Raw genomic sequence first — 25,063 nt, forward strand, 5'->3', positions numbered from 1 at the left:
ATTTTGTCAGGGGGCACTGCCATACTTCAGCTCCGCACGTTTTCCTCATTTTGCCCCTCCCAGGCCCTCCCAGCACATATCAGGTGTCTGTGGCCAAAATTCCCCAAGAGTTGAGACTTTATTTAGGGGACTAGCTGCCCAGATCACAGGCCAAATGTCCTCGCAAGAGGCCAAAAGCCGGGCTCCCGGCCTGCCGCCTGCGCTGAAGCGTCCCTCCAGCCTGGCGCGTGCCAGTGACGTCAGCGGCTCCACGGCGCCTGATTGGCTCGCAGAGGGACGCGCCGTCGAAGTAGAAGGTTCAGCTCGCGGTCGCTCCCAAGTTCCGTCGTCGTTGTCGTCGTCGGCTGCGGAGGCCAGGTGGGGCTCTAGGGCTCGGGTCCCGGGCTCGGGGTGGGGGGTCGCAGGCCGCGGCAGCCCCCGGCGCGCTCCTGCAGCTGCAGCCGCCGCAGAGGCCGGGCCCAGCGTGGCCTCCAGGGCAGCGCGACGCCATGGCGGTCGAGGACCAGGCGCGCGGGGTCGGGGCCGCCGGCCGCGCTGCCCAGCAGCAGGTAGTCGGTGTCGGGCCGCAGGCGCAAGCAGCCGCAGGCCAGGTCGGCGCGGGGGACCCAGGCGTCCTGGCCACCGCGACGCACGGGCCGCGCCCGCTGCTTGTACACGGCCAGCACGCGCACGGCCAGCCGCTGCCACGCCGGGCCCGCCGCCTCTGACGCCAGGACCTGGGCTCGGAGAACTGCGGGGAGGCCTGCCGTCAGGCCCGGGCTGGGGGGGGGGAGCCCCTGGGGTGGCGTGGGGTCGGTGTCGGTGGGGAGGGAGGCAGGATCCCCGGGAGGGCTCCTAGGATACCATTAGGAAGGAGAGAGACCTTGAACGTTTGAGGGTGGGCCGTCTGGGGGTCTGGCCCGGCGTGGGGGAGACGACGGTGGGGCTTAGGGAGCGCCAGGTGGGGTTCGAGGGTTGTAACTATGGAGGCCAGATTGAGAGAGGAACCCAGGAGCATGGGACATGCCAGGTGGGGCCCTTTGGGGTTCATACTGGGAGTAGCAGATGCCCAAATGGGGCGTAGGAGAGGACTAAGGGGACCCTACAGTGGGTGTGGCCGGGAGCAAGGCAGAAGAGGCAGGTCCAGGGTCTCTAATGTGGCAGCGTGAAAGATGTCAGAAGCAGAGCCCTGGGGAAAGGGTAATTTTGGGGGGGGGGTGGGGGGGGCTCTGGGACGAATTTGGGGGCCAGAAGGAGGTCAGAACCTAGACCCTGAGGTCCTACTGGTGGTGATTCAGAAACATGTAATCGCTGAAGGGCCGAGGCGAGACATGTCAGGGGAAGGACTCTGGCTGGCAAGCTAAGTCTGTAGGGCAGAAGATCTCTGTGGGAGGCGGAACGAGAAGTTTCCACCTTCCAAGTCCTAGGACACTAGTGGCTAGGACCAGAGGATGATGATCCTCAGGGAGGAGAGGCCTGGGGGGTCTTACACCATCGAGGAAAGTCATGGGCTGGGCTGAACTCCTGAGTATCTAAGAGATCTCTGAGGTCACGGGGCTGGTGTGGACTGATGGGTTATGGCACTTCGGGGTGCGTCTCTGCGAGAGTGGGGCTAGGGCGCAGAATCTAGGACCCCGATGGGAGGCGGAAAGCGTCGAAGATAGGCAAGACCATCCATTCAACCAGTTCCCCTATCTCCTTCCATCCCCAAGAGGCCAGCTGTCTCCCTCAAAGATGTCCAGCTGAAGGAGATAGCGAAAGTCTGAAGGCCGAGAAGATGGGGAAAGAGAAGACAGAGGAAGATAGGGAACGCCCCCCACTCCACTGCCCCTGCCCCCCCATTTATCTTCTGTCCCGTTAGGTCCTAGATCAGGAAGGGTCCTTTAAGAGCTCCCCCCCTTCCCACTTTAGATGAGAACTGGGAAGCCCAGAGAAAGAGGCGGGCATCAGAACACCTGGCCAGCCCCCAGCCTTTTTTTCCTCCCCAGCACTCACCGTAGTCCTGCCGGCAATACCTCCAAAGGCTCATGTGTACCCTGGTGTCCGAGACATTGCAGTAGTTTTGACACTGAGGGTCTGGGGAGGGTCAGGCCATCTGCAGTGGGCTCCCGAAGCCTGGACCACAGCATTCTACCCCCTACCCAGCCCCGCGTGCCATCTTGACGGACACCGGAGGGGGGGCGTGCCCCAACCCTGGGGACTGGGCTCGGTGGGCCACCCCTGGATCCCCCACCTGGGGGCCCAAGCAGCCCATCCCCGATCCCGTTTGCTGCCAGGGTTCTCTACACCAGCCTTACCGGAGCTGTAAGCGCCAGGGGTAGGAGCAAGGGGGGTCGTCGCCTCTGGAATTCCTGTGAGAGAGGAGAAACTTAACCTTCGGGGTCCCCCCCAACAGGAATCCAGACCCCCCCGTGTCTATTCCCTTAAGCGCCCTTCGCCCTCCTCCTCCAGGACCTGGAGTTGGTCCCTAGTCTCTTCCTCTTTCGGATCCGGGAATCTAGACTCCCAGCCCCCTCCTCCCTGGGACACAGGAGTCCGGGCTCCCGGCTTCCTCCCTCCCAAGACTGAGGGGCCTGGAGTTTGAGGCCCCACCTCCCCCCAGGGACCCAGCGTCTGTTGCCCCGCTGGAGATGTGAGAGGTCCCCTTCCCGTCCCACTTAGGACAGGCGGCTCTGCCCCTCTTGACTCACGCTGGCAGGGCATCCTGGGAGAGCGGCTCTGCTGGTAGCCAGGACCACAGCGGTTGCACGTCAGGCCGGTGACCCCTAGCTTGCAGGAGCACTGCCCGCTGGTCTGGTTGCAGATGCCACCCGTCGCCCCAATAGGGTGACACTGGCAGGCTGCGTGAGGAGAAGGGCCCGGGGATCTGGAGTGTCTGGGCCCCGGGTGCTCCTTCCCAATCGCCCAGCCCCCTCCTCCCTCAGACCCAGGAGTCAGGTCCCGCCCGCCTCTCTTCCTAGGCCCCGCTCCAGACTACACTCACCCCTGCAGGCCTTGCGGCTGGTGATAGGCTGGCCGGGGTCCCTCCAGAACCCCGGGCGGCAGTAGTGACAGTGGCGCCCAGCCGTGTGGTGGCGGCACCGCTCACAGACGCCCCCGCTCCGGCCGCCAGACAGCCTGAACAGCTCCGAGTTGAACCTGCAGCGTCGGGCATGCTGGTTGCAGGAACAGGCTAGAAAGAGGACGGAGCAGGCGCGCATCAGGCCCGGCCTTGCTGCTCTGGGCCCCGGGCTCGCTCCCCACTGCCCGCAGGAGAAGAAATAAAGCGCGAGAGCGGGTACAAAGAAGAGATGGCCGGGGGTCCCGGGGTAAGCCTGGCTCCCCGAACCTCCTCGTTCTCATCTTGGGGTGCACTGGACTGAAGTGGGTAACCCCGAGGGGCCCGATGGACCGCCCGAATGTCCCTGAGACGCTGGGGTTCAGCACGAGCGCTGCGGGCACGGGCTGTGGAGTCAGACCCCGCACGTCCGCTCCCCACTGTGTTCCTCGAGCAAATGACTTTTCTGCAGCTCAGCCTCCTTTGCCGTAAGATGACAGTTCCGATGTCTACTACTTCCGGAGGCTTAAAGGAAACCAAAAGGATGTGAAGTTCTTGACCCGGGGCCTGACCCAGAGCCTGCCCTTGCCTGTGGGGAGTTTCTGCGCGCCCGGTGCTGCACATTTCGTTCTCGGAACGGCTCTGTGAGGTTCACGGCTTACAAAGTAATACAGCTGAGGGGGTGGCAGGGGCAGGGTCGGCCCCCAGGCCTTCTGGCTCAAGTCTGTGCACCGCGCAAGCAGGGTCCAGTGTGGCCCGCGCCCCGCGCGAGGATTCTGTGCGGTGTGTGTCTTCCTGGGGGGCTCTGGTCAGGGAGGCAGTGGGCGTCGAACCTTACTGCTTCTCACAATTGCCAGGAAACAGCTTCTCGGGGCGCACCCCCAGGGATCTGTGGTTCTGGCGAGCGAGATGCTGACTCGGGTTCGCGGGTTCGCGGGGCCGTTCTTTGGAGAGATTTAAGGAGGGGCCTGGGCTGGCAAGGCCCAAGGACGCGGAGAAGCGGTAGAAAGGTCAGCAAACTGAGGCAGCCGTGCGTTCTTGGGAAAATGAGGCCCCTCTCTAAACCGTGGCTTCCTCCCATCCAGTGGGGACCTCAGTCCTTCTCCCCCAGGGCTTCCATGGGCCTGGAGGCGGCTGGTGCTCTTTAGGTTATCAGTGGGAAGAATCTGGCTTTGGATTCCTTCTGACCTGAGGGTGATCACTTCACCTCACTTGCGCCCGGAAAACTCCGGTGACGGGAAGGGGTTCAGATCACCCCCGTCGGTCAGACCCGCGGCTCTGCCACAGGACTTAGTCCCACCCTGTGCGCCCAGACCCTGCTTCCTCACGACACCGTCGGCTTCTTGCCCAGATTCAGAGTGCCGGCGCCACGCTCGGCCTGGGGCCGTGTGGTGACCCTCAGACAGAAGGCCTCCCCCGCTCCCAGGCCCTGTCCGGGCCCAGGACGACCCCCGGCCCGCCCCCAGACAACGTGAGTCTCCCCTCAGGGCTCAGATCTGGCTGGTAGAGCGGAGTGGAGCTACCTCCCGGGGCCTGGTGCGGGGCCTGGTAACAAACGCACAGCATCAGCCAGGACGGCAGAGGCCGGAGGCAGAAGAGAGGGGGCTGTCTCTGAGGAGGGGCAGCTGGCACATGGGCAGGGCAGGGCCCAGACCCTGGAATCTCCCGCCTGGAAAAACCCGAGGGAGGGTGGAGGCAGGGAAGGTGTGGAGCAGGCCTGGAGCTTGCCGGGCTAGCCGGATGGCCCGGTGGATCGCCCGTTATCTAGGAAGGTCTGGCTTCCCGAGTCCAGTCCCAGCACCGCCGCTTGCTGGCATCGAGACTTAAAAGCAAGTGGGGCGGCCCCTCGGGCCCCCACCCTCTTCATCCGGGGAGTGGTAACATTGGCGATTCCGCAGTGAGGCCTTCCTTGGCGCCAGGTACCATGTGCTAAGCTTTATTGTAAGGACTCTATGCATATCAACTCACTGGGTTTTCACCACGGCCTGTAGAAGTGCTGTTACCAGCCCCGCTTGACAGGCGGAGGAACCGGAGGCACAGAGAGGTCAGGTCACTTGCCTGTGGTCACACAGCCATGGAGCAGAGGAGCTGGGATTTGAGCCCAGGCCGGCCGGCCCGCCGCTGAGCCCGAGTGCCCATCTGCCACCCTGGGGCACCGAGTGTGACGGCACCTGACAGGAGCCAGGACCCCAGAGCGGGACTTCCCGAGCTCAGATTCTTGACCCTGCCGCTCCCTAGCTGTGTGTGCTTGGGCGGGGGCCTTCTTCCCCTCCAGCCTCAGCCTCCTCATCCGTGCAAGGGACCCGATGACAAGCCTGCCTGGTACCCAGCAGGCGATGGGTACATATGTATTCATGAATAAATCCTTCCCCCATGTGGTTGGTTTGGTGACTCGGGAAAAGTCCCGCTGCCCTGTTCCCCACGACCGTTGGGTAAATATCACCGGAGCACCTGCAGCAGCGGCATCATAATGGTGTGGGGGGCAGAGGCTGGAGAGACTGGAGCTCCCAGTGGGCGGCAGAGAGTGGCAGGCAGGTGGAGCCTGCGGGGTGGGGGGGGGGCGGGGGCGGCGGGAGGAGCCTGCGGGGGGGGGGGCGGGGGAGGCTGTGAGGGGGGGTGGGAGGAGCCTGTGGGGGGGCGGGGGCGGGGGAGGCTGTGGGGGGGGGCGGGGGGAGGAGCCTGTTGGGGGGCGGGGGGGAGGCGAACGGGGGATCCCCTCAGGAGCAGTGGGGCTGAAGCAAGGAGCAAGCCCGGCTCGCAGGGGAGTGAGCACACTGCCCGCAGGGACCAGGGACCGGCTGCTACTGCCAGAGCCTCGGGGGCCGAGTGGTGGGTGGGGGCAGGAAGAGGGGGACCCAGGACTCACGCAGGCAGGGGTGGGGGTGCTGGGGCGTGGCGGGCCGCCAGGGCCAGTCTCGATGGGACGGGCGGCAGCTCTCGCAGCCTGGGCCGGTGGTGTGGTGGCGGCAGCGGCAGCGGGGCGGCCGGGCGCGGGCAGCGCAGCGGGCAGCGTGGCCGTGGCACTGGCAGCGGCCTCGAACGCCACCTGCCGCCAGCCCCGCCCGGCCCCCGAACTCCACGCGGAGGTGACTGACCACCACGCTGGACTTAGGGCCCGGCGGGGCTCGGAAGGTCACCTTCTCGGGCCCCCCCAAGGCCCCAGGCCAGGCGGGTCTGCGCCACAGTGATCTCCAGGGGCCTCCGGTGGCCCAGGCAGCAGACAGGACCAGGGCCGGGGATCCTGGCGTGCAGAAGCGTAGGCTGACGGACGTCAGGAGGAAGGGGCCACCCAGGGCCAGGGTCAGACTCCCGTTGCAGGTGGCCGGGGGGCTGAGGTCCGCCCCCAGGGAGAGGGCACAGGCCTGGGGACAGGAGGCCGCCAGGCCGGCCAGCTGGGTCACCGGTGGGAGGCAGAAGCGGGGGCGGCCACCTGGATGGTAACACGGGTCTGCGGTGGCCTGGCTCAGGAGGAGCAAGAGGGCAAAGGTCACGGGCATGGTCCTAGCAGAGCAAGTACCTGGAGAGGAGGAGAGGAGAGGAGTGACCAGGCCGAGGGTCGTCGGTCACCCTCCACCCCCTGCTCCCCGCAGGCTCTCTGAGGAACCCTAGCATTCCATCCCCGGCCCTGCCCAAGCCCCCCTGCCCGGCTGCTTCTAAGCGAGGAAAATAGTTCCATCTGGGGAGAATTACTGTTTACATAACCCAAAGGGAAAAGAACGCAAGCAAAATTGAGAATTTTGCCTGAACTAATCCGTAGCTTAACACCCCAGAGCTATCGTCAGTGTCGAGGGGCAGGGGGCCCTGGGGAGAGGGCAGCGGTGGGGACAGAGGGGGAATCCTAGAGAGGGCACCAGGGGGAGGGGCATTGAGAGACAGATGAAACTCAGAGACAAAGGGACAGAGGCACAGACGGCCGAAGACAGACAGGAGGGGACACAAGTGTAAGGGAAGGGCCAGGTGCAGAGAAGGAGCCATGAGGAGAGAGGACCGGACACAAGGGGAGGCCAGAAGGCCCAGATGGAGAGCGGCTGGGCACCCAGATCCACAGGGAACGGAGGGGATAGAGTGCCGGGGAGCCTGGGGCCCCGGCAGACAGGCAGACAGACAGGCAGACCTTGAGGCTCGGAGATACCCAGGGAGCAGGAGGAGGAGAGCAGAGAGCAGACAGCCTGGCTTGCCTGGCCCGTGGGGAGCGGGGGGGGGGGGGGGGGGGGGGGGGGGGGGGGGTGGGGGGGGGGGGGGGGTGGGGGAGGGGGGGGGACGAGAAGAGGGGAGGGGAGGGGGCTGGGGGAGGGGCTCGGCAGGGGATCAGAAGCGGGAGGCCAGGCCCCCAGCCCACGAGGATCAGAGCAGAGGCCCTTTCCCACGTGGGGCCCTAACCTTGTTCTCCACACCCAGGGCACGGAGGGGGATTATCGCCAAACAACCCAGCGGCCTCCACTGCCACCCACCCCCAGCCTCCACCCTGCCTTAACCCTTTCCCACCCAGGTGCCAAGCCCAGAGAAGTATGCTGAGGAACCGGAGGGGGGACACCCGGGGACTAGAAGCCTAGGTCACTCTGGAGCTGAAAAGCAGGGTTAAGAAAGCTGGTGCACGAGTCCCCCTTAGAATTCACCGTGGGAGAACCCTGTACTTGGATTTCTGAGGACTTTCTTATAATCTCAGCCCTCCCCACTCCCGCCTGCCATCCTAGGCCTCAGGGTCTGGAGAGCAGAGCTCCCACATTGTCTGCCCCCCCTAAGGTCCCCAGATTAGAAATGGGAACGGATGTGGGGGGTGGCAGGTGCTGAGAAAGCGGGCAGAGAGAGAGGCAGGACAGGGCAGGGCCAGATGCCCAGGCGTCCAAGGGGGCCCGAAGTCCAGACCCTGGGATGGCAAGAGCTGGGAAGGACTGGGGTGCTGAAATGCCCCCCTGGTTTCCCGCTCCAGGGCTGGCAGCCCCTAGTGAGGAACTTCCTCAGGTTTGGGGGGGTCTTAGAGCCTTTCTGGGCCCCACTGTCCACGCCCTTAGCTTGCTCCCAGCCTGGGAGTCTGTGAGGCGTCTGGGGGTGCAGGTGGGGTCCCATCCTCCCCCAGCCTGCTTTCACAGGCCTGGCTGTCCCCACTGCAGTTGTCATGTGCAGAGACCACGTCCCCCTGCCCCAGATGACCGGCGTCACCCTCCGCCCCTCCCGAGGGGCCTGGCGCCATTTTGCTCACTGGCGGCAGCGGCATTTGCCCCATCCGTTACCGCCAGCCTTGTTAAGGGCCTGGCCCCCACCTCCTACCTCTCCTTTCTGACCTGGGTGGTTCATGGGGTACCACTTTCTGGACCCTAGCACCTTGGACGGCCAGGCCGTGAGTCCCCCGGTGTTCCTGAGGGGTCCAGAAGCCAGCCCCTGGCCATCTGGGAACCCAGATGGCCAGCCTCCTGTCCCTACCCGTCTGGGAACCGGAACATACCTCCCGCGCCCCCCCCCCCCCCCCCCCCCCCCCCCCGCCATAAGGAGAAAAGCCTAGCTGTGTTCCACCAGACCCACAGTAGGCCCCCCTGGCTGGGCAGTGTAGGGGGTCCGCCTGGAACCCAGGCTACTTTTCCCTGGCTTTTTTGCACACACCCTGCCCTTTGCCCCTGATGTTGGCCAAACCTGCACCCAAGAAGATTGTCCTCTGCGGTGCGTTCCTCCCGTGCTCTCCCGTCCCGCGGGAGCTCGGCGGCGGCGTGGGCTCTCAGGAGTGAGTGCAGAGTGGCTGTGGCCAGGCCCCAGGCTAGTGGGGGTTCTGGGCGGGAGCTCAGAGCAGAGCCCGCAGAATCCAACACCACCACCGCTCCCCCCCCCCACCCCCCGCCCCAATCCCCTTCGCCAACCGCAGCCATGCTCTCCCCACAGGGACCCCAGCCAGCCCGCCACCCAGGACTATGTGGAGCGCCAAGGACATCGCCCGAGGGGGACAGCCCTGAGCAGGCTGGCCCAGGAGGCTCAAGGCAGGTAGGATGGGACAGCCGGCCAGGTGGGCTTTCCCGGGTCTCGGGTCCCCACCGCACTCACACTTAGACCCCTGCCCCAGGACTCCCAAGGGCAGGCAGTCCGCTGGGCTGAGCCCACCACGTGGTGGTGCAATCGATGGGGAAGGGAAGGGGCTGACCGGCCAGGCGGCTTCAGGGCGGCCCCTGGCTCACACTGAAGGGGGACCCCCAGCCAGAGCCTCCTCCCCTCTGGAACCTTCTGTCAGCTGTGGGTGAACTGAGGATAAAGGTCAGTCATTTTCAAACCGCAAAAATCGGTGCTTTGGGGGGGATCTGGACAGCCACCGGGAAACCCAAAGAATTGGGCCGCTTTCTGAGATGGTGGGTGGGGAAGGAGGAGAGGGGATAAGAGTCACTCGACCTAGGACCTAGCGTTGGAGGGAGGAAGCAGGGACCCCAGCTCAAAGCGGAAAGGCCTTTCCTGCGAGGCCTCAACACTTCACTCACGGAAATTGTCATGCTGATGTGACTGACAATCCGATGGTTTTGACTAGAAAAATAAGGCTCTCCTTCACTTCCCGCTGAGAAAAGCTGGGGCGGGGGAGTCTCGAGAGGATAGGGCACAGATATTTGCTGCTGCGCCCTTGAGTGCCTTCGTTTCGGTGCCACGAGGACCCGACCCTGACAGGGATTTGGGGGTCCGCTGGCAGGACCCTGTGCTGGGGTCGGGAGAGCACAGCCAAGGGGCTGTGTGATTCTCGTTCCGGGTGGCCATCACCCGCCAGCACGAGCCGGGAGCCAGGACAAGGGCATCGGATTTGAAATTAAGCCCGGAGGAGCAGTTAACCGCGAGAGAAGGAGCTCGAGGGCAGAGACACCCCTAGATCACAGGGCGCATACCGGTTCTGGGACGGCGGTGTGAGCGACAGGGTAACATCACTGCACAAATCCATCCCGCAAGTGCGCCCCAGAGTCCCTCCTGTGTGCAGACACCCCGCTGAAGCTACCACCGCGAACTCCTACACACCTCCCCGCCCTTGTCAGTCAGGCTTACAGTCAGTCCAGAGAGAAGAGCGATCGCTTCGGACAAGTGGTAAGTAATTCTGCTCCAGAGGATGGCGGAAGGTGGCGAGGAAGGTGGCGAGCGCTGCGGAACAAAAGCGAGCAGGGAGGTGGGGGTGGGGGGCTCGGGGTCCGGAGGGGACATCCGGGCTGAGACCCGAAAGCGGTGGGGACACACCGCAAGCCACCCGAGCATCATCGTGGGGGCTGGAGCGACGCGGGCAGGGGGCAAGGCCGGTGCAAAAGGCTAGTTTGGCTGCCAGAGAAAATTCCATGAAGTTTAGGTCGCATTTTACTTTCCTCCCCATCCGGGGACAAGAAGTTTCTTAAAGTAATGTGACCTGGAGGGAGGCTTTCTTCCTCGCTTTTGGTTTTCATGGTACTTACTTACTTACTTATTTACTTATTTATTTATTTAGGAGAAGGGGTTCCTCAAGTATTGGGCACTTTCATCCCCAGAGAGGAGGAAGCAGAACCCCCCCCCACCCCCACCCCCAGGGCACAGCTCAGCCCAGCAGTGTGGGACCCACAGCTCTGGGCTTGCGGAGATCTTTTGCCCCTACCTGGGCGGCCCAGACACGGCAAGAGGCCCCACAAGGCAAGGCAGGTCACATTCCACGTCTAGCTGGACTGAGAGTGTGTGGCTGAGGGCTCTCCCTGAGGAATTCTCGAAAAATCCAGGACAGTAACTGACAGCACAGATTCCTGAGCCACACGGCCTGGGTTCAGATTCACGCTCTGCCTCTCTCCTAGCTGCGTGACCTAAAGCAGGTTTCTTTTTCTTTTCTTTTCTTTTCTTTTTTTTTAATATTTATTTATTTATTTAGAGAGAGTGAGTGTGTGTGTGGGGGGGGGGGGGGGGGGGAGGGACAGAGAGAGAGAGAGAGACAGAGAATCCCGTGCAGGCTCCCCACTGCCAGCTCGGAACCCGATGCGGGGCTCAAACCCACGAACCGTGAGATCCCGACCTGAGCCGAAACCAAGAGTCCGAGCCGCCCAGGCGCCCCTAAAGCAGGTTTCTCAACCTCCCTGTGCCCGGGTGCTCTCGTCTGTTAAATGAGCATAACAGTGTGCCTTCCTCGCAGGAGATCAAGAGGATTAAATGAGCGAAGACAGGCTTTCGGTTTCCTCTCTGAAACTCTGAAACTCTTTAGACCAGACACGTTTCAGAACCTGTGTGTTGGCACCGTAATGGGGTCCCTAGACTGTATGTTAGGTAGCTCCCCTGCGGGATCTGGGCAGCATCCCATAATCCAACTCTTTCTTTCTTTCTTTCTTTCTTTCTTTCTTTCTTTCTTTCTTTCTTTCTTTCTTTCTTTCAATGTGTATTGATTTTTGAGACAGAGACAGTGAAAGCGGAGGAGGGGAAGAGAGAGGGAGACACAGAATCCGAAGCAGGCTTCGGGCTCTGAGCTGTCAGTCAGCGCAGAGCCCGACGCGGGGCTCGAACTCACAAACCTGGAGATCGTGACCTGAGCCGAGGTCAGACGCTTAACCGACTGAGCCAACCAGCCACTCCTAACGTTACTGTTTCTGTGGCAAAACACACAGACATCACATTGAGCAAAGTCTACAAATAGCCGCGGGTCAGTTCAGGCCATGTTTTGTCCCCGGATGAGTTCAATTCGGGTGGGGGGTTGGCCACCCAACTGGAGGAAAGTGGCCAACAAGGAAATGGACTGAGATGGTAAGTCTGGGGCCAGTGCCTGGTGTGTGGCAGGAACCACAGAAGCAGTAGCCTTAATTCGCTGTTTTTCTGTGGCTTTCTAGTTGTGCAGGCTGAGAGAAAGCCAGGAGAGGGAGCTCTTGAGATTCCTGGAAGCGGGTGGCTGCAGGGCCGGCTGCCTGATTTGCAGAGCCCAGTGGAACAGGGAAACGGGGGCCTTGTTCACATTTATTGATAATTTGTAGCTGGTGAGACCAGAGCACTAAACCAAGTGCAGCACCCCCCCCCCGTTTGTTTTTTTTTAAACAAGTAAACTCTGCACCCAACACGGGGCTCACACTCACAACCCCGCGATCAGGAGTTGCACGCTGTACCAACTGAGCCAGCCAGGTGAAGCGCGGGGTCCTTTGGAGTGCAGGCCGTGGGCCGTTGCACGGGTCACACGCCTGGGTGGTGCGTACCTTTGTCCTGAGTGGCTCCCTCTTCCCCGGTAGCCCAGGTTCTAGTCCCGGCTCCACTCACCCCCTCTGCCTTTGGGACCTGGCCAGCCCCACAAGCTGGCTAGAGCCTGAGACCTGAGTCCTCCATGTAGGACCCCCCAGGCAGGCCCCGAGCTGGCAGCTGGTGTGATAAGGATTGGGACAGGGTTGTCAGGAGGCACGTGAGCAGAAGGGCTCCCCCTTTGGAAACCAGAGCAGTGGGCAGGGCACTTCTCGTACACCCCGGCGGAATGTGAGGTCACACTTAGCCTTGCTGTGGAAGAGCCAGCTGACCTTGCTGGGGACCCACGCTGAACAAGCGACATTTGAGGAGGGCCCAGGAGTGCTCAGATTTCCCACAGGGGTCAGATTAATAAAGTGAGGCGCCCCGGAATGTGGGAGGAGGAGGAGAGCTGAGGCAAGGCCCACAGCACCCTGACGTTTGAGGGGAAGCTGGCGGGGAGAGAGATGGGATGCCTGGAGCAGGGGAGGACAAAAGCCAGATGATGAAGAGTGTCCCCCCGCCGCAATCCAGGGCTTCCTCCCACACGGGCCCATGAGACTCCTGAGCTGTGGCCGCTGGAATGGCCACAGGGAAACCGCAGATACAGAAGAGAACAGAAAGCGGGTCAGGACGCGCAGGACGCGGCTAGACAGGCTGGGATGACTTGTGTGAGGAATGAACCATTGGAGGGTGAGTGACACTCACGTGCGCCTGCCCACCCATCCTGACCGGGTCCTCCCTCCTCCCCGCAGCCATCGCGAGATCCTGGGCCACTTGCCCTTCCTTCTCCACCGTCTACTTCCTCTTCATCATCTTCGTGGCGTCTACCGACTTCCACTGCCACTGGCGCCTGGCCGTGGTGCCCGGCCCCTGGGCCTACTCGGGCCGTGTCGTCCTGCTCCCCAGATCTCTGCCCCGGGGCGGCATGTTCACCATCAACGCCCAAGGGCGCCTGGGGAACCAGATGGGGGAGTACGCCACCCTGTACGCCCTGGCCAAGATGAACGGGCGGCCCGCCTTCATCCCGGCCGAGATGCACAGCGCGCTGGCGCCCATCTTCCGGATCAGCCTCCCCGTCCTCCACCACACGGCGGCCGGCAGGATCCCCTGGCGGAACTACCCCCTGAACGACTGGATGGAGGACCGCTACCGCCACATCCCGGGCGAGTACGTGCGCCTCACCGGCTACCCCTGCTCCTGGACCTTCTACCACCACGTGCGCGACGAGATCCGGCGCGAGTTCACCCTGCACGACCACGTGCGGGAGGAGGCCCAGGCGTTTCTGCGGCGGCTCCGGGTGGGCGGGCGGCGGCCGGGCACCTTCGTGGGCGTCCACGTGCGCCGCGGCGACTACGTGCACGTCATGCCCCGCGTGTGGAAGGGCGTGGTCGCCGACCGCGGGTACCTGGAGCGGGCCCTGGGCTGGTTCCGGGCCCGCCACCGCGCCCCGGTCTTCGTGGTCACCAGCAACGGCATGGCCTGGTGCCGCGAGAACATCGACGCCTCCCGCGGCGACGTCGTGTTCGCCGGCGACGGCGTGGAGACCTCGCCGGCCAAGGACTTCGCGCTGCTCACGCAGTGCAACCACACGGTCATGACCATCGGCACGTTCGGGATCTGGGCCGCCTACCTGGCGGGCGGGGACACCATCCACCTGGCCAATTTCACCCTCTGGCACTCCCCCTTCCGCTGGATCTTTAAGCCCCAAGCAGCCTTCCCGCCGGAGTGGATGGGCATCGCTGCTGACCTTGGCCAGGCCAGAGAGAACAGCCCCTAGCCCCGCACGCGCCTCCCCGGCCCTCGGGTCGGCAGGCGGGCCCAGAATCAGGCACCCACGGCCTGCCTCCCGGCTGCTCTGCTTCTGAGCTGGGCGGCGAACAAGTGACTTAACCTCTCTGTGCCTTTGCGGGCCACGTGCAGAACATAATACAGGACTTCCCTCAGCGGCTCCTCGCAAGAACCCAGCAAGTCCATTCGGTGTTTTGAAAACACGCGGTGAGTATTGGCCACTAACGGGCGCGTGCGTGGCGTCCCCTGAACCGTTGTGCTGCTTTAAGAGGGAAACATATTTTGAGCGTAAGCCCAAATTTTTTTGCCCCTGCCTCCTGAGAGGGTTTGGTTTGGTGAAGCCATTCCTGCCCTCAAGTCAAGGGCAGCTAAGAATTCGGGCTTTGGGTTTCCTGAGGCCTTATCGTGCAAGGATGTGAGGGAAGCCAGGATCTGAGAGGGTAAATCTCAGGGAGACGCCCTCGGTGGAGCAGAGAAGTCCCCGGAAATGGGGGTGGGTGTGGGGTGGGGGCCTCACAACCTCCCGGGACCCAAAGCCACTCTGAGAAACCCCTGTGTGGACAAAAGTTGGATGAAATGATCGTAATACGGGTTTTCTGGTATTCAGTGTGTTTAGAAGTATGGAGATCCCAGTATCTTTTTTCGGTGTATCACTCCTTTGTGGATAGTAAAAAAAAATAATAATAATTAATTTTAAAAAATCTTTTTTTTTTCAAAGTTTATTGATTTGTTAAAACAAAAATATTTAATGCTTATTTATTTTTGAAAGAGAGAGGGAGACGGGGCACGAGCAGGGGAGGGGCAGAGAGAGAGGGAGACACAGAATCCGAAGCAGGCTCCAGGCTCCGAGCTGTCAGCACAGAGCCCGACGTGGGGCTCGAACCCACAAACCATGAGACCATGACCTGAGCCAAAGTCGGACGCCCAACTGACAGGGCCACCCAGGCGCCCCTGAATCCCCATTTCTTGGCACGCTTCTGAGGTTGAACAAATTTGTTTTCACATATTAATCACATTGTATCTCCCCAGAGCCATTTTGACCCCAATTTACTTCCTTCAGTCCAGATGGAGGCATCATGGTCTGGGGCTGAGGGTCGGGGATACTAAAGAAAAGCCGAAGAAGGTTCCAGAGGAAGGGGAGGGGAGCCGGGAGGGAGGTTCTATGTGAGCCGTCTACTGCTGCTTAGCAAATTTACTCCAAAACATAGTGGCTTAAAATAACTACAGTAATTTATCACCTCGTACAGTGTGTGTGGGTCAGGAATTCGGGAGCCGTGTAGCTGGATGGTTCTCCCTGCCAGGTGTCGGCAAAGGCCAGTCATCTGAAGGTCCTCCTGGGACCGGGGGGATCGGCTTCCATGGCTAGAAGTTTCCTGGGCTCTTGGCTCTTGGTCATATCCTCGAGATGTGGGCCTCTGTGGGGCTGTGTGAGCCTCAAGGCCGCTGGATTCCTCCCTAGAGAGAAACCAAGAGACCAAGGTGGAAACTGCCCTGCCTTCACGGCCCAGCCAGCCCGAGCCACACACGGCCACTTCTGCCATATTCCATCGATCACACAGCGCAGCCCTGGTGCACTGTGGGAGGGGACCGCAGCAGGTTAGGATCCCCCGGAGCAGGGGGATCACTGCAGGCAGCCAGTGCCGGGGGGGGGGGGGGGTGACACTAGTTTTCTAGAGTCGTCATAACAAAGTACCACAAACGTCGTGGCTTAAACCACAGACACGGATTGTCCGATGGCTCTGGAGGCTGGAAGTCCGATCCACAAGGTCAGCTGGTTGGTTCCTTTTCTTTCTTTCTTTCTTTTTTTTTAATGTTTATTTATTATTGAGAGACAGAGACAGACTGTGAGCAGGGGAGGGGCAGAGAGAGAGGGAGACACAGAATCCGAAGCAGGCTCCGGGCTCTGAGCTGTCAGGGACCCCGAGATCATGACCTGAGTCGAAGTCGGACACTCAACCCACTGAGCCCCGCCAGCCGCCCCCTGGTTGGTTCCTTCTAAGGCCGTGAGGGAGGATGTGTTCCTGACTTGTACATGACCGTCTTCTCCCTGCCTTTTTGTCTCCCCTCTGTACAGGTCTGTGTCCAAATTTCCTCCTCTTCGTTAGGACACCAGTCATAAGGGATGATGCCCTCATTTTTGTAAATGTTTTTATTTACTTATTTATTTTTGAGAGAGGGAGCAGGGGGAGGGGCAGAGAGAGGGGGACAATGGATCCAAAGTGAGTTACTCTGAGCCGACAGCAGCGAGCCCAACGTGGGGTTCGAACTCACAAACAGAGAGATCGAGACCTCAGCCAAAGCCTGACACTTAGGCCACGGCGCCATCCAGGCACCTCCCATTCCATGTGTTTCTTCCGTTCTCTCAAGGCCAGTCCCTCCTCCTCAGGATCATTTACCGGAGTCTGGATCTTTTCCCAAATTGTCCCCTTTGGAGAGACTCAAGCCAGAAGGGTAGAGGCATCTCAGCCGTGACCTGTGGCCCGTTACCAACTGCGACAATTGCAAAGTACAGGAGTGAACGGAGGCCGTGTGTCCCCCTTCACTAGAATACGGCCGTGCCAGGGTCCTTCCTACTGCTCCTCCAAATCTCCTCTCCAACCTCCTCTGCCCTGCTGGCATCTGCTGAGGAGGGAATGTTTGGGTCCCTCCCCAGTTCCTGTGTTGAAGCCCTAACCCCCTACCGTGCTCGTGTCAGGAGGCAGGGCCTGGGGGGGGCGGGGGGGGGGGAGACAATTCATTCATGAGCAAGGAGCCCTGGTGTAACAGGATCGATGCCCCTGTTGTTGTTGTTTTAACGTTTATTTACTTTTGAGAGAGAGCACGCGGGGGACGGGCGGAGAGAGCGAGAGAGGGAGACCGCAGACTTGAAGCTGGCTCTGCCCTGAGAGAGCCCCATGCGGGGCTGGAACTCATGACCTGAGCTGAAGTCGGACGCCTAACCGACCGAACCCCCCGGGCGCGCCCCGGGATCGGTGCCCTGGTAAGAAAGAGACGCGAGAAAGATGATCTTGCTCGGCTCTCGGACTGCAGATCGGGAGGTGCGCTCTCGCCAGGCACGGGGGCGGCAGGCGCCCTGACCTTCAGCCTTCAGGCGGCATGCGTTGTTTCAGCCCCCAGTCCGGGGTTCTTTGCTGCCGCAGTCCCCACTGACTAATAAAGACCGTTTCCAGGGGCTCCCTCGCCCTGTGGCTCCGGTTGGCTTAGGCCAGTGGGATCACAGTCCAGAAATCAGGGGAGGAAGGAGAGCGAAGCCCGGGTATTTATCCTCCAGGCCCGTCCCTGCCGACCTGGGGTGGTGACTGCGCCCCATGTCGATGCCCCCGCCCCGGGAGCTGTAACATCTCTTTGTCGGTTTCCCTACATCCTCCCCACACCTTTGTAAACCGTCCTTGGAAACCCCTCTCCCGTTGCCCCCACGACTGTTCCCTCTGCGTTGGGACCCTGCGCGATGCCTCCAGAATTTTGCTAGCGCACAAAAGCACTCCCCACACCCACGCGGCTGTGACACCGAAGTCACTCAGCTTAGTGGCACGATGACCTGTCAGTCAGAATCAAGTTGGTTCTGAAGAAAATAATGAAAACAATGAAGTGATATTTCCCCGCCGGCTTCGGCTTCACTTCGGGGACCCAGAGGAAAGCCACAGGCGGCCGGGCGCCCGCTTCCCGCCTATCTCTTCTCTCGAACACCCTGGGGACGCTGTTGGCACTGGGGGCAGATTCGGAGGGTCCATCCTCCCAGCCACCCTCCGGCATTATCTCCCGGGTGGGGTCGTCTCTGCTGGGAAGGAGCCCTGCTGGGAGGCAGAACGGACGCAGCTCGCTTCCGCTTCTGCTTCCGCTTCCGCTTCCGCTTCCGGGGAGCCTGGTGGAGAAGCACAGCAAGCCTCCAAGTTGCATCTGTTTCACCCAAATGCTAAGGGGACCCAGCTCTGTTCCCTCGTCTGGAAAAGGAAATAAATGACTTTTAGTTGGTAAGGGCCAAAGCAGAAACTGGCGAGCTGTCAACCATAAGTGGCCCAAATTCAATCAGCAAATATTTGCTGAGCTCCGCCCTGAGCTCAAAGACCTCCCACCTTGTCCCCACCACAGGGGATGGGGGGAAGCCCAGGGCAGGGGCCAGCAAGCCCAGTAACCCCAAACAGCACGGAGCACGCAGCATGTGCTTGCTACGGGTCGAATTGTGTCCCCCAGAAGGGTGGGCGGAAAGCCTTCCGCCCAGGATCTCCGGATGTGCCCTTCTTTGGACATTAGGATCTTTGCAGATAAATTAGTTAAGATGAGGTCACGCCGGGGTAGGGTGGGGGCCCTGCCTCCGACGTGGCAGGTGACACCGACACAGGAGGGGACAGCGCCATGTGATGACGGAGGCAGAGATCAGCTTCTAGCCCCTGACTGGGAGGGAATGATTTTCCATTGTTGAAAGGCACACAGTGTGTGGTTAACAGCACCCTTGGGAAACGGATACGGTGCTTCCGGTTTATTTATTGAATGGCTTGGACAAGCACGAGCTGGTGCCAGGCCCCTCACTGCGTGCACCAGCAGATTAGAGACACAGGCTGCCGTGGCCCAGGACCGGTGTTCCCGGTCAGATCACGGAACCCAGTGGCCATAAGGGGAGAGCACTGGGGGGTGAGTCAGGCAGGGTGTGATCTGGTTGAATGTGGGAAGCGGGTAGAGGCTATACAGGCACACCACAGGGGGCGACCTAGCACCAACATCCCTGCTTGTCGTCTACTGTCCCCGAAACCCTCAGAGCCCAGAAAGCTGTCTTTCCAGAAGGAGCTCAGGCTTATCAACCAGACGCCTATACCTGAGTTGAGCCAACCCAGCTGCGGGTCTGGGCGCCTTGGGTCACAGGGCCAGGGGTTGAGCCCAACCAGAAATGGACTCCCGGGTGTCACCTTCCCCTCTGGCAGCCTGGGACTCAAATGCAAGGACCAGGGTGGGGGTGGGGGGTTGCAGACTAAGGTTCACTTCACAGCTCAGCTAATGCCCCTGAGATTCCCAGCCTTATGGCCCACAGGCTGGAGATAAGACCACTTTCTCACGCCATCGAAAATAAAGCCTCTGTTCCCAACTTGGAATGTGTTACACGTAGTGACTCAGAGGGGACACATAGCTCAGTGGTTAAGTGCACACGCTCTGGCCGCAGGCTGAGGATGTCAGGCTCCCACACCCGCTGGCTGTGTGACCCTTGGCAAAGGACTTCACCTCTCTGAGGATTGAAACAGTACCTGGCCGGAGCACGGGTGGGGGTGGGGGTGGGGGTGCCTGGAAGGCTCAGTCAGTTAAGTGTCTGACTCTTGATTTCGGCTCAGGTCATGATCTCATAGTTCGTGGGTTCGAACCCCGCATCGGGCTCTGTGCTGACAGCATAGAGCCTGCTTGGGATTCTCTCTCCTCCCCCATGCTCCTCTCTCCCTGCCTCCACTCTCACAATAAATAAATAAACTTGAAATATATATATTTATATATACTATATATATATTTGTAAAAAATATATATGATATATATTATATGTATATTACATTTTATAAAATATTAAATAAATCAATAAAACCGTAGCGGGCCAATCAACCGCATACTGTATGAAATGTCCAGAAAAGGCAACTCCACAGAGACAGAAAGCAGACTGGCGGTTGTCTGGGGCTGGGGGTTGAGAGGCAATGGCTAGTGAGCGCTAATGGGAGCAGGCTTCCTTTTGGGGGGGATGAATACGTTCTAGAATGATAGTGGGGACGTGTGCACGACTCTACAGCCACTCTGGTTTACAAGCCACTGATCCGTAAGGCCACCGAATACAAGCCACCGAATACAAGCCACCGAAGTGCATACATCAAGTGATTTGTCTGCTTTACCTTTTATAGTTTGAGAATTAGAGCTCAACCAAACTATGATTAAAAGATCAACCATGCCTGGCCCAGCGACATGCGCAGTGACTGTTAGCTGTTACCACACGCAGGGGAAAGGGTGCCATCCCGGGGCGGGGGGGGGGGGGGCTCCAGGCAGGGACCCATGGATTTCCACTTTTGCATGAGGGTGTATTTGTGGTGGTTAAAAGGAAGACGAAGAAAGGGGCGCCTGGGTGGCTCAGGGGGTTAAGCGTCTGACATCCGCTCAGCTCATGATCTCACAGATCATGAGTTCGAGCCCCACGTCGGGCTCTGCTGACAGCTCAGAGCCTGGAGCCTGTTTCAGATTCTGCGTCTCCCTCTCTCTCTGCCCCTCCCCTGCTCGTGCTCTTTCTCTGTCTCTCTCTCAAGAGTAAGTAAACATTAATCCAGGTGCCCCCTCCAATAAAAAAAAAAAAGAATAAGAAAACATTAAAAAAATAAAAAAATAAAAGGAGGAGGAGGAGGAAGAAGAAGAAGAGGAAAGAAAAAAGACAGCTTTGAGACCATCGGGGAAATTATAATTTGGATATTATGATATTCAGAAATGACTTAATTGTAGGGCTGGTAACAGCATGGTGTTTGTTCTACACTTAAATTTTTATTTAATTAATTAATTTAAAAAATTTTTAATGTTTATTTATTTTTGAGAGAGAGAGAGCGTGAGTGGGTTAGGGGCAGAGAGAGAGGGAGACACAGAATCCGAAGCAGGCTCCAGGCTCTGGGCCGTTAGCACAGAGCCCGAGGCGGGGCTCGAACTCAAGAACCGCGAGATCATGACCTGACCCGAAGTCGGACGCTTAACTGACTGAGCCACCCAGGCGCCCCTCATTTTTAAGTATTCTTACCAGTCAGAGGAACACCCTGAAATGTTCAGGGATGGAATGAGAAGGCCCAGTTGAGCTACAGACCAAGGGAGGCTGGCAACACAAGTTGAAAACTGACTGCTGGGTGCTTGGGGCTTTGTTGTACTGGCCTGTCTGCTTTTGTGCATGTTGTTGAATTTCAATTCCGTAACACGTTTTGAAGAAATCCCACCAATGCCCCCTTTTATTTATTTATTTTTTTAAGTAGGCTCCCCACCGACACGGGGCTTGAACTCAACGACCCTGAGATCAGAGTCGGACGCTTAACTGACTGAGCCACCCAGGTACCCCTACCAACACCTCTTTTTGTGCCCCGGGGAAAAGCTTAGGGGTGGCCTGGCCCTGGTTTCCACCCAACAGAGCTCCCAGTCTGATGCAGAGGCCACAGGTAACCTTAATGGTGGGAGCCGCTCAGAGCCCTCACGGGGAGGCTGGAAGAAGGTTTGAAATCGCCCTTTAGCTTACACTGAGTGTCTCATGACTGATGCAGAGCCCATGGATGGTGGGAGGTGGGAAGCTCCAGCGTTTCACCCTCCCCTCTGCAATCCCCATGCCCCTTTGTGTGTGGTCACCACAAGCGCCCCGTCCACAAATCCCACATGCAGCCCGGGGCCCCTCTAACCCCGCGGTTAATAACCACAACACATCCCGGACTCAGATACTCATCAGCAAGCTGTTTACCTACATAGAGGTCTGGCAAAATGTTCCAAAGTCACGGGAACATTCTTGGCCAGGTAACGAAGATTCCTCCTCATTCTGGCATCCCCGGTCCTGGTCATGGAATGAGGTAGACGTACCCCCACCAACACTTTATCATACGCATAGAGGCTGGTGGGCAGTCGTCAGCTGCACCTACATCTCATAGACATCATCCCAGGAGATGGAGGTCTGAAAACCCCTTCCTCCCTCCCTCCCTTCCTCCCTTCCTTCCTTCCTTCCTTCCTTCCTTCCTTCCTTCCTTCCCTCCACAAATATGTATACAGCACCTACTATCTTCCAGGAGACGTTCTAGACAGTGGGGACCCACGAGGGAGCAAAACGGACATGGTTCCTGCTCTCAGGGAACTGTCACCTTAACGGGAGGTGTTTCAGTCAGCTAATGCTGCGTAACAAGCCGTCCCCCAAATGTAATGGCGTTAAGTGCCGAATTTATTATTTGTCACGATTGCGTGGATCGACTGGGTGTTTCGGCGCTCCGTGTGACGTCTGAGGTCTCTCATAAGGCTGCGCTCAGCAGGGAACTTGGTTGGGACTGTCGGCCATCCTCTGTGTGGCCTCTCTCCCACAGGACAGGCTGGGCTTCCTCAGGGCATGTTGGCTGGATGCCAAGAGGACGTGTATCAGTGTTTGCGGAAATGTGGCAGGTATTTGTGCAGGATCTTGTCTACAATTGGTACCCACGACAGAGAGGGTTAGAGTCACTGTCACTGGTCATTGCCTGCCTGCCAAAACAAACAGACAAAAAGGCTTCGGGTTCAGGATTTAAATCCCAGTTCCGCCACTTCCAGGCTGGGTGGCTTTGGGCAAGTGATTGCACCTCTCTGGGCCTCAGCTGCTAGGGATCACCTCACACAGTTGGAAGGACTAAGTAGGTTATGGTTGTAGAGCAATAATGAACATCGATAGAGTTCCTGCCCTGAGGGGACCTACAGCCATTACAGATATTTTTAGTCTCATTACTATTCAAGGTGCAAAATGAACATAAAAGTATGTCCTGGGGAGGGACCAGGAACAGAGGATTATGGGGGTTCCTGGTGGCTCAGGAAGTGTCAGCCTGAACTTGGCCCCCAGCTTGCAAAGGATTTGGCTGGGGAAGGGTGCCCCAGGGGTTTGGGAGCCAGTGACTTGATTACAAACTGTGTCTGTGTCACCTTCTGTGTGTGACCTTGGGTTTTTCTCTTTGGCTTTCTTTATTATTATTATTATGATTATTATTATTACCACTATTTTAATGTGTATTTATTCTTGAGAGAGAGGGAGAGGCAGAGCATGAGCGGGGGGGGGGGGGGGTGGGGGGTGGGTAGGGGGAGAGAGAGAGGGAGACACAGAATCCCAAGCAGGCTCCAGGCTCCGAGCTGTCAGCACAGAGCCCGACGCGGGGCTCGAACCCACAAACTGTGAGATCGTGACCTGAGCCGACGTCGGACGCTCAACCGCCTGAGTCACCCGGGCGCCCCTCTCTTTGGCTTTCTGAGCCTTGGGGTCTGAGGTCACAGCAAGACACAGGGGATGCTGGGACCTGGGCCTAGGGGCAGTGTGGGAGGAACATAAACGGAGGCTCCTGGGACAGGCCAGGCTCAGGCATGTGTGAGAGGCAGACCATCCCATCACATAACATTTCCACTCCTCAGAAAGAGGCCGGTACCCGTCAGAAATCACTATTTCCCCCTCCCCAACCCCCCGGCAACGAATCTGCTTGTGGATTTGCCTACTCTGGAAATTTCGTAGAACTAATCACACAAGGGGTCCCCGGGTGCCTCAGGGTTCGAGGCTCGTGGGCTTGAGCCCCGCATCGGGCTCTGTGCTGACAGTGTGGAGCCTGCTTGGGATCCTCTCTCTCTCCCTCTCTCTGCACCTGCTCACTCGTTCGCTCTCTCTCAAAAGAAACATTAAAAAAAAGTGTTCTCTCTCTAAAAACAAAAAAAAAAAATAGACTAAAATAGAGTGTACACATAACTTTTTTAAAAAATTTTGTTTTTAATGTTTATTTATGTTAGAGAGAGAGAGAGAGAGAGAGAGAGCAAGTGGGGGAAGAGGCGGGGGGAAGCAGGGGAGAGGACCTGAAGCAGGCTCTTCCCTGACAGCTCAGAGCCTGGAGCCTGCTTCGAATTCTCTGTCTCCCTCTCTCTCCGCCCCTCCCCTGCTCACGCTCTCTCTCTCCTTCAAAATAAATAAACATCCCCCCCCCAAAAAATTTTTTTATGTTTGAATTTTTTTGGTTAAGTTGGTTCTCAGTCGAAACAAAACAAAACAAAACAAATACACTTTTGAACATGTATCACAATCGAATACGTTTTGTCAAACCAAAGCTCGAAATTCCTCCTGCCCGGATTATTTTCGTAGGTTTTCCTATCGTCTGTCTCTTGGGGTTATTTACATGTATTGTGTCTGTACGCGGGGTATCAGAGAACAATGTTCTCTGCAAGTCTGTGTTCTAAGATACGATGTTGGTTGCTTGACATTGGCCATGGGGTGGGGGAGGGGGGTGGTATTTATACCATCAAAATTTTTACCATTCACACCACATGCTACCAACCAGGGATTATTTTTGCCCCAGGGAGCCGGCTGTTAAGCATTTCCCAGCCCACCCCTGGTCCTGAAACAGGAGACCTGAGGGGGTAGAAGGGGTAGAACGTAGAACAGCCGTCCTCAATTTGCGAGTATTGTCTGGGGGGGGGGGGGTGGACATTCTGGGCATCCCTGGGGCAGGTTTAGTTGTCACAAGGGTTGTCCGATGTGGCCACGGCACTTAGTGACTAAGGATAAATGCTGATAAATGTTACATAGAGATGTGTCCCACATCCCCGTGACTTTTAAACATCCTGTCGGAGATGCACATAGGTGAAAAATCCGTTTCTATGTTTCGGAGCCCAGAAGCTGCTTTGCATATCTTACAAGCCTCCTCTTTGCTTGTTCCTTTTCTTCCAGTGTTGGGGAAGCCGGGTCATATGTCCTGTGGACCGTCCCACGTTCCGGACTTGGCTAAATGCACCCTCGCGGTGTCCACTCACTGGCGACTTTATCCTCCTGTTTTTCTGAAAACCGGTGATCACACTGAGAGGCTTGATCCGATTCAGATTTTTTTAAAGGTTTGTTTTATTTATTTTGAGAGAGAGAAGGCATGAAGCAGGGAGGGGCAGAGAGGTGGGGTGGGGGGGGAGAGGGAGAGAATCCCAAGCAGGCTCCCCCCTGTCAGTGACGAACCTGGCTCCAAACTGCAAACCTCGAGATCAGGAGCTGAAGTCCAAGTTGGTCGCTCAACCGACTGAGCCACCCAGGCGCCCCCAGATGGTTTTCGTTTTTTGCAGGGAAGGAGCGGAGGGTGAGATCCATGGATGGTGGGGCCTCCCGTCCACTCACTCAGGAGCCCGGAGGAGCTGTTGCCTTTCAGTGTTAGGACTGTTGGGGGCTCCTCCCTCCCCTGGAAAATTCCTCCTCGATCTTGCACTTGATTTTGGCGGCCGCAGACAAGCATAGCCTGGCCCTGTCATGTACGGTTAGGGGATTTTCATTTCCGAAGAGAATCTTTCTTTGAAAGCAGGGAGAGTGAGAAGAGTCAGTGCTCGCCAGGGTGTATCCGAGATTCTGGCCAGCCCGGTTTCGAAACCTAGCTCCTCTCACTT

General features: G+C 58.8%; 2 protein-coding genes across 6 annotated transcripts in view; one reads left to right on the forward strand and one right to left on the reverse strand.

The window, feature by feature from the left end:
* NTN5 (netrin 5) lies at positions 1 to 9,943 on the reverse strand. Of its 2 annotated transcripts, none has more exons than XM_053211076.1 (8): positions 8,645 to 9,857; positions 6,447 to 6,533; positions 5,883 to 6,257; positions 2,963 to 3,151; positions 2,670 to 2,819; positions 2,277 to 2,330; positions 1,975 to 2,055; positions 1 to 730 (listed from the first exon to the last, which is right to left on the reverse strand). In XM_053211076.1, exons 2-8 carry the CDS (start codon positions 6,511 to 6,513, stop codon positions 366 to 368), a joined length of 1,281 nt encoding a protein of 426 aa, XP_053067051.1. In that variant the 5' UTR covers positions 6,514 to 6,533; positions 8,645 to 9,857; the 3' UTR covers positions 1 to 365. The 2 variants fall into 2 exon arrangements, with proteins under 2 accessions (XP_053067051.1, XP_053067050.1); XM_053211075.1 differs by adding an exon at positions 9,865 to 9,943 and having other exon boundaries at positions 3 to 730; positions 5,883 to 6,533; positions 8,645 to 9,241.
* LOC106988654 (galactoside alpha-(1,2)-fucosyltransferase 2-like) overlaps positions 8,885 to 25,063 on the forward strand; it is a 20,006-nt gene continuing 3,827 nt past the window's right edge. Inside the window, exons 1-4 of one of the 4 annotated variants that reach the window (XM_053211090.1) lie at positions 9,956 to 10,057; positions 12,707 to 12,799; positions 12,928 to 14,170; positions 24,369 to 24,529. In XM_053211090.1, coding sequence (XP_053067065.1) covers positions 13,101 to 13,952 — 852 coding nt within the window. In that variant the 5' untranslated portion in view covers positions 9,956 to 10,057; positions 12,707 to 12,799; positions 12,928 to 13,100 and the 3' untranslated portion in view covers positions 13,953 to 14,170; positions 24,369 to 24,529. Of the gene's footprint in view, positions 8,987 to 9,918; positions 10,058 to 11,474; positions 11,509 to 12,706; positions 12,800 to 12,927; positions 14,171 to 24,368; positions 24,530 to 25,063 lie in introns of those variants that run through there. The other 3 variants (XM_053211089.1, XM_053211091.1, XM_053211092.1) reach the window with 3 other exon arrangements.

Source organism: Acinonyx jubatus, chromosome E2, assembly GCF_027475565.1.
Source record: "Acinonyx jubatus isolate Ajub_Pintada_27869175 chromosome E2, VMU_Ajub_asm_v1.0, whole genome shotgun sequence".
Lineage (NCBI taxonomy): Eukaryota > Metazoa > Chordata > Mammalia > Carnivora > Felidae > Acinonyx > Acinonyx jubatus.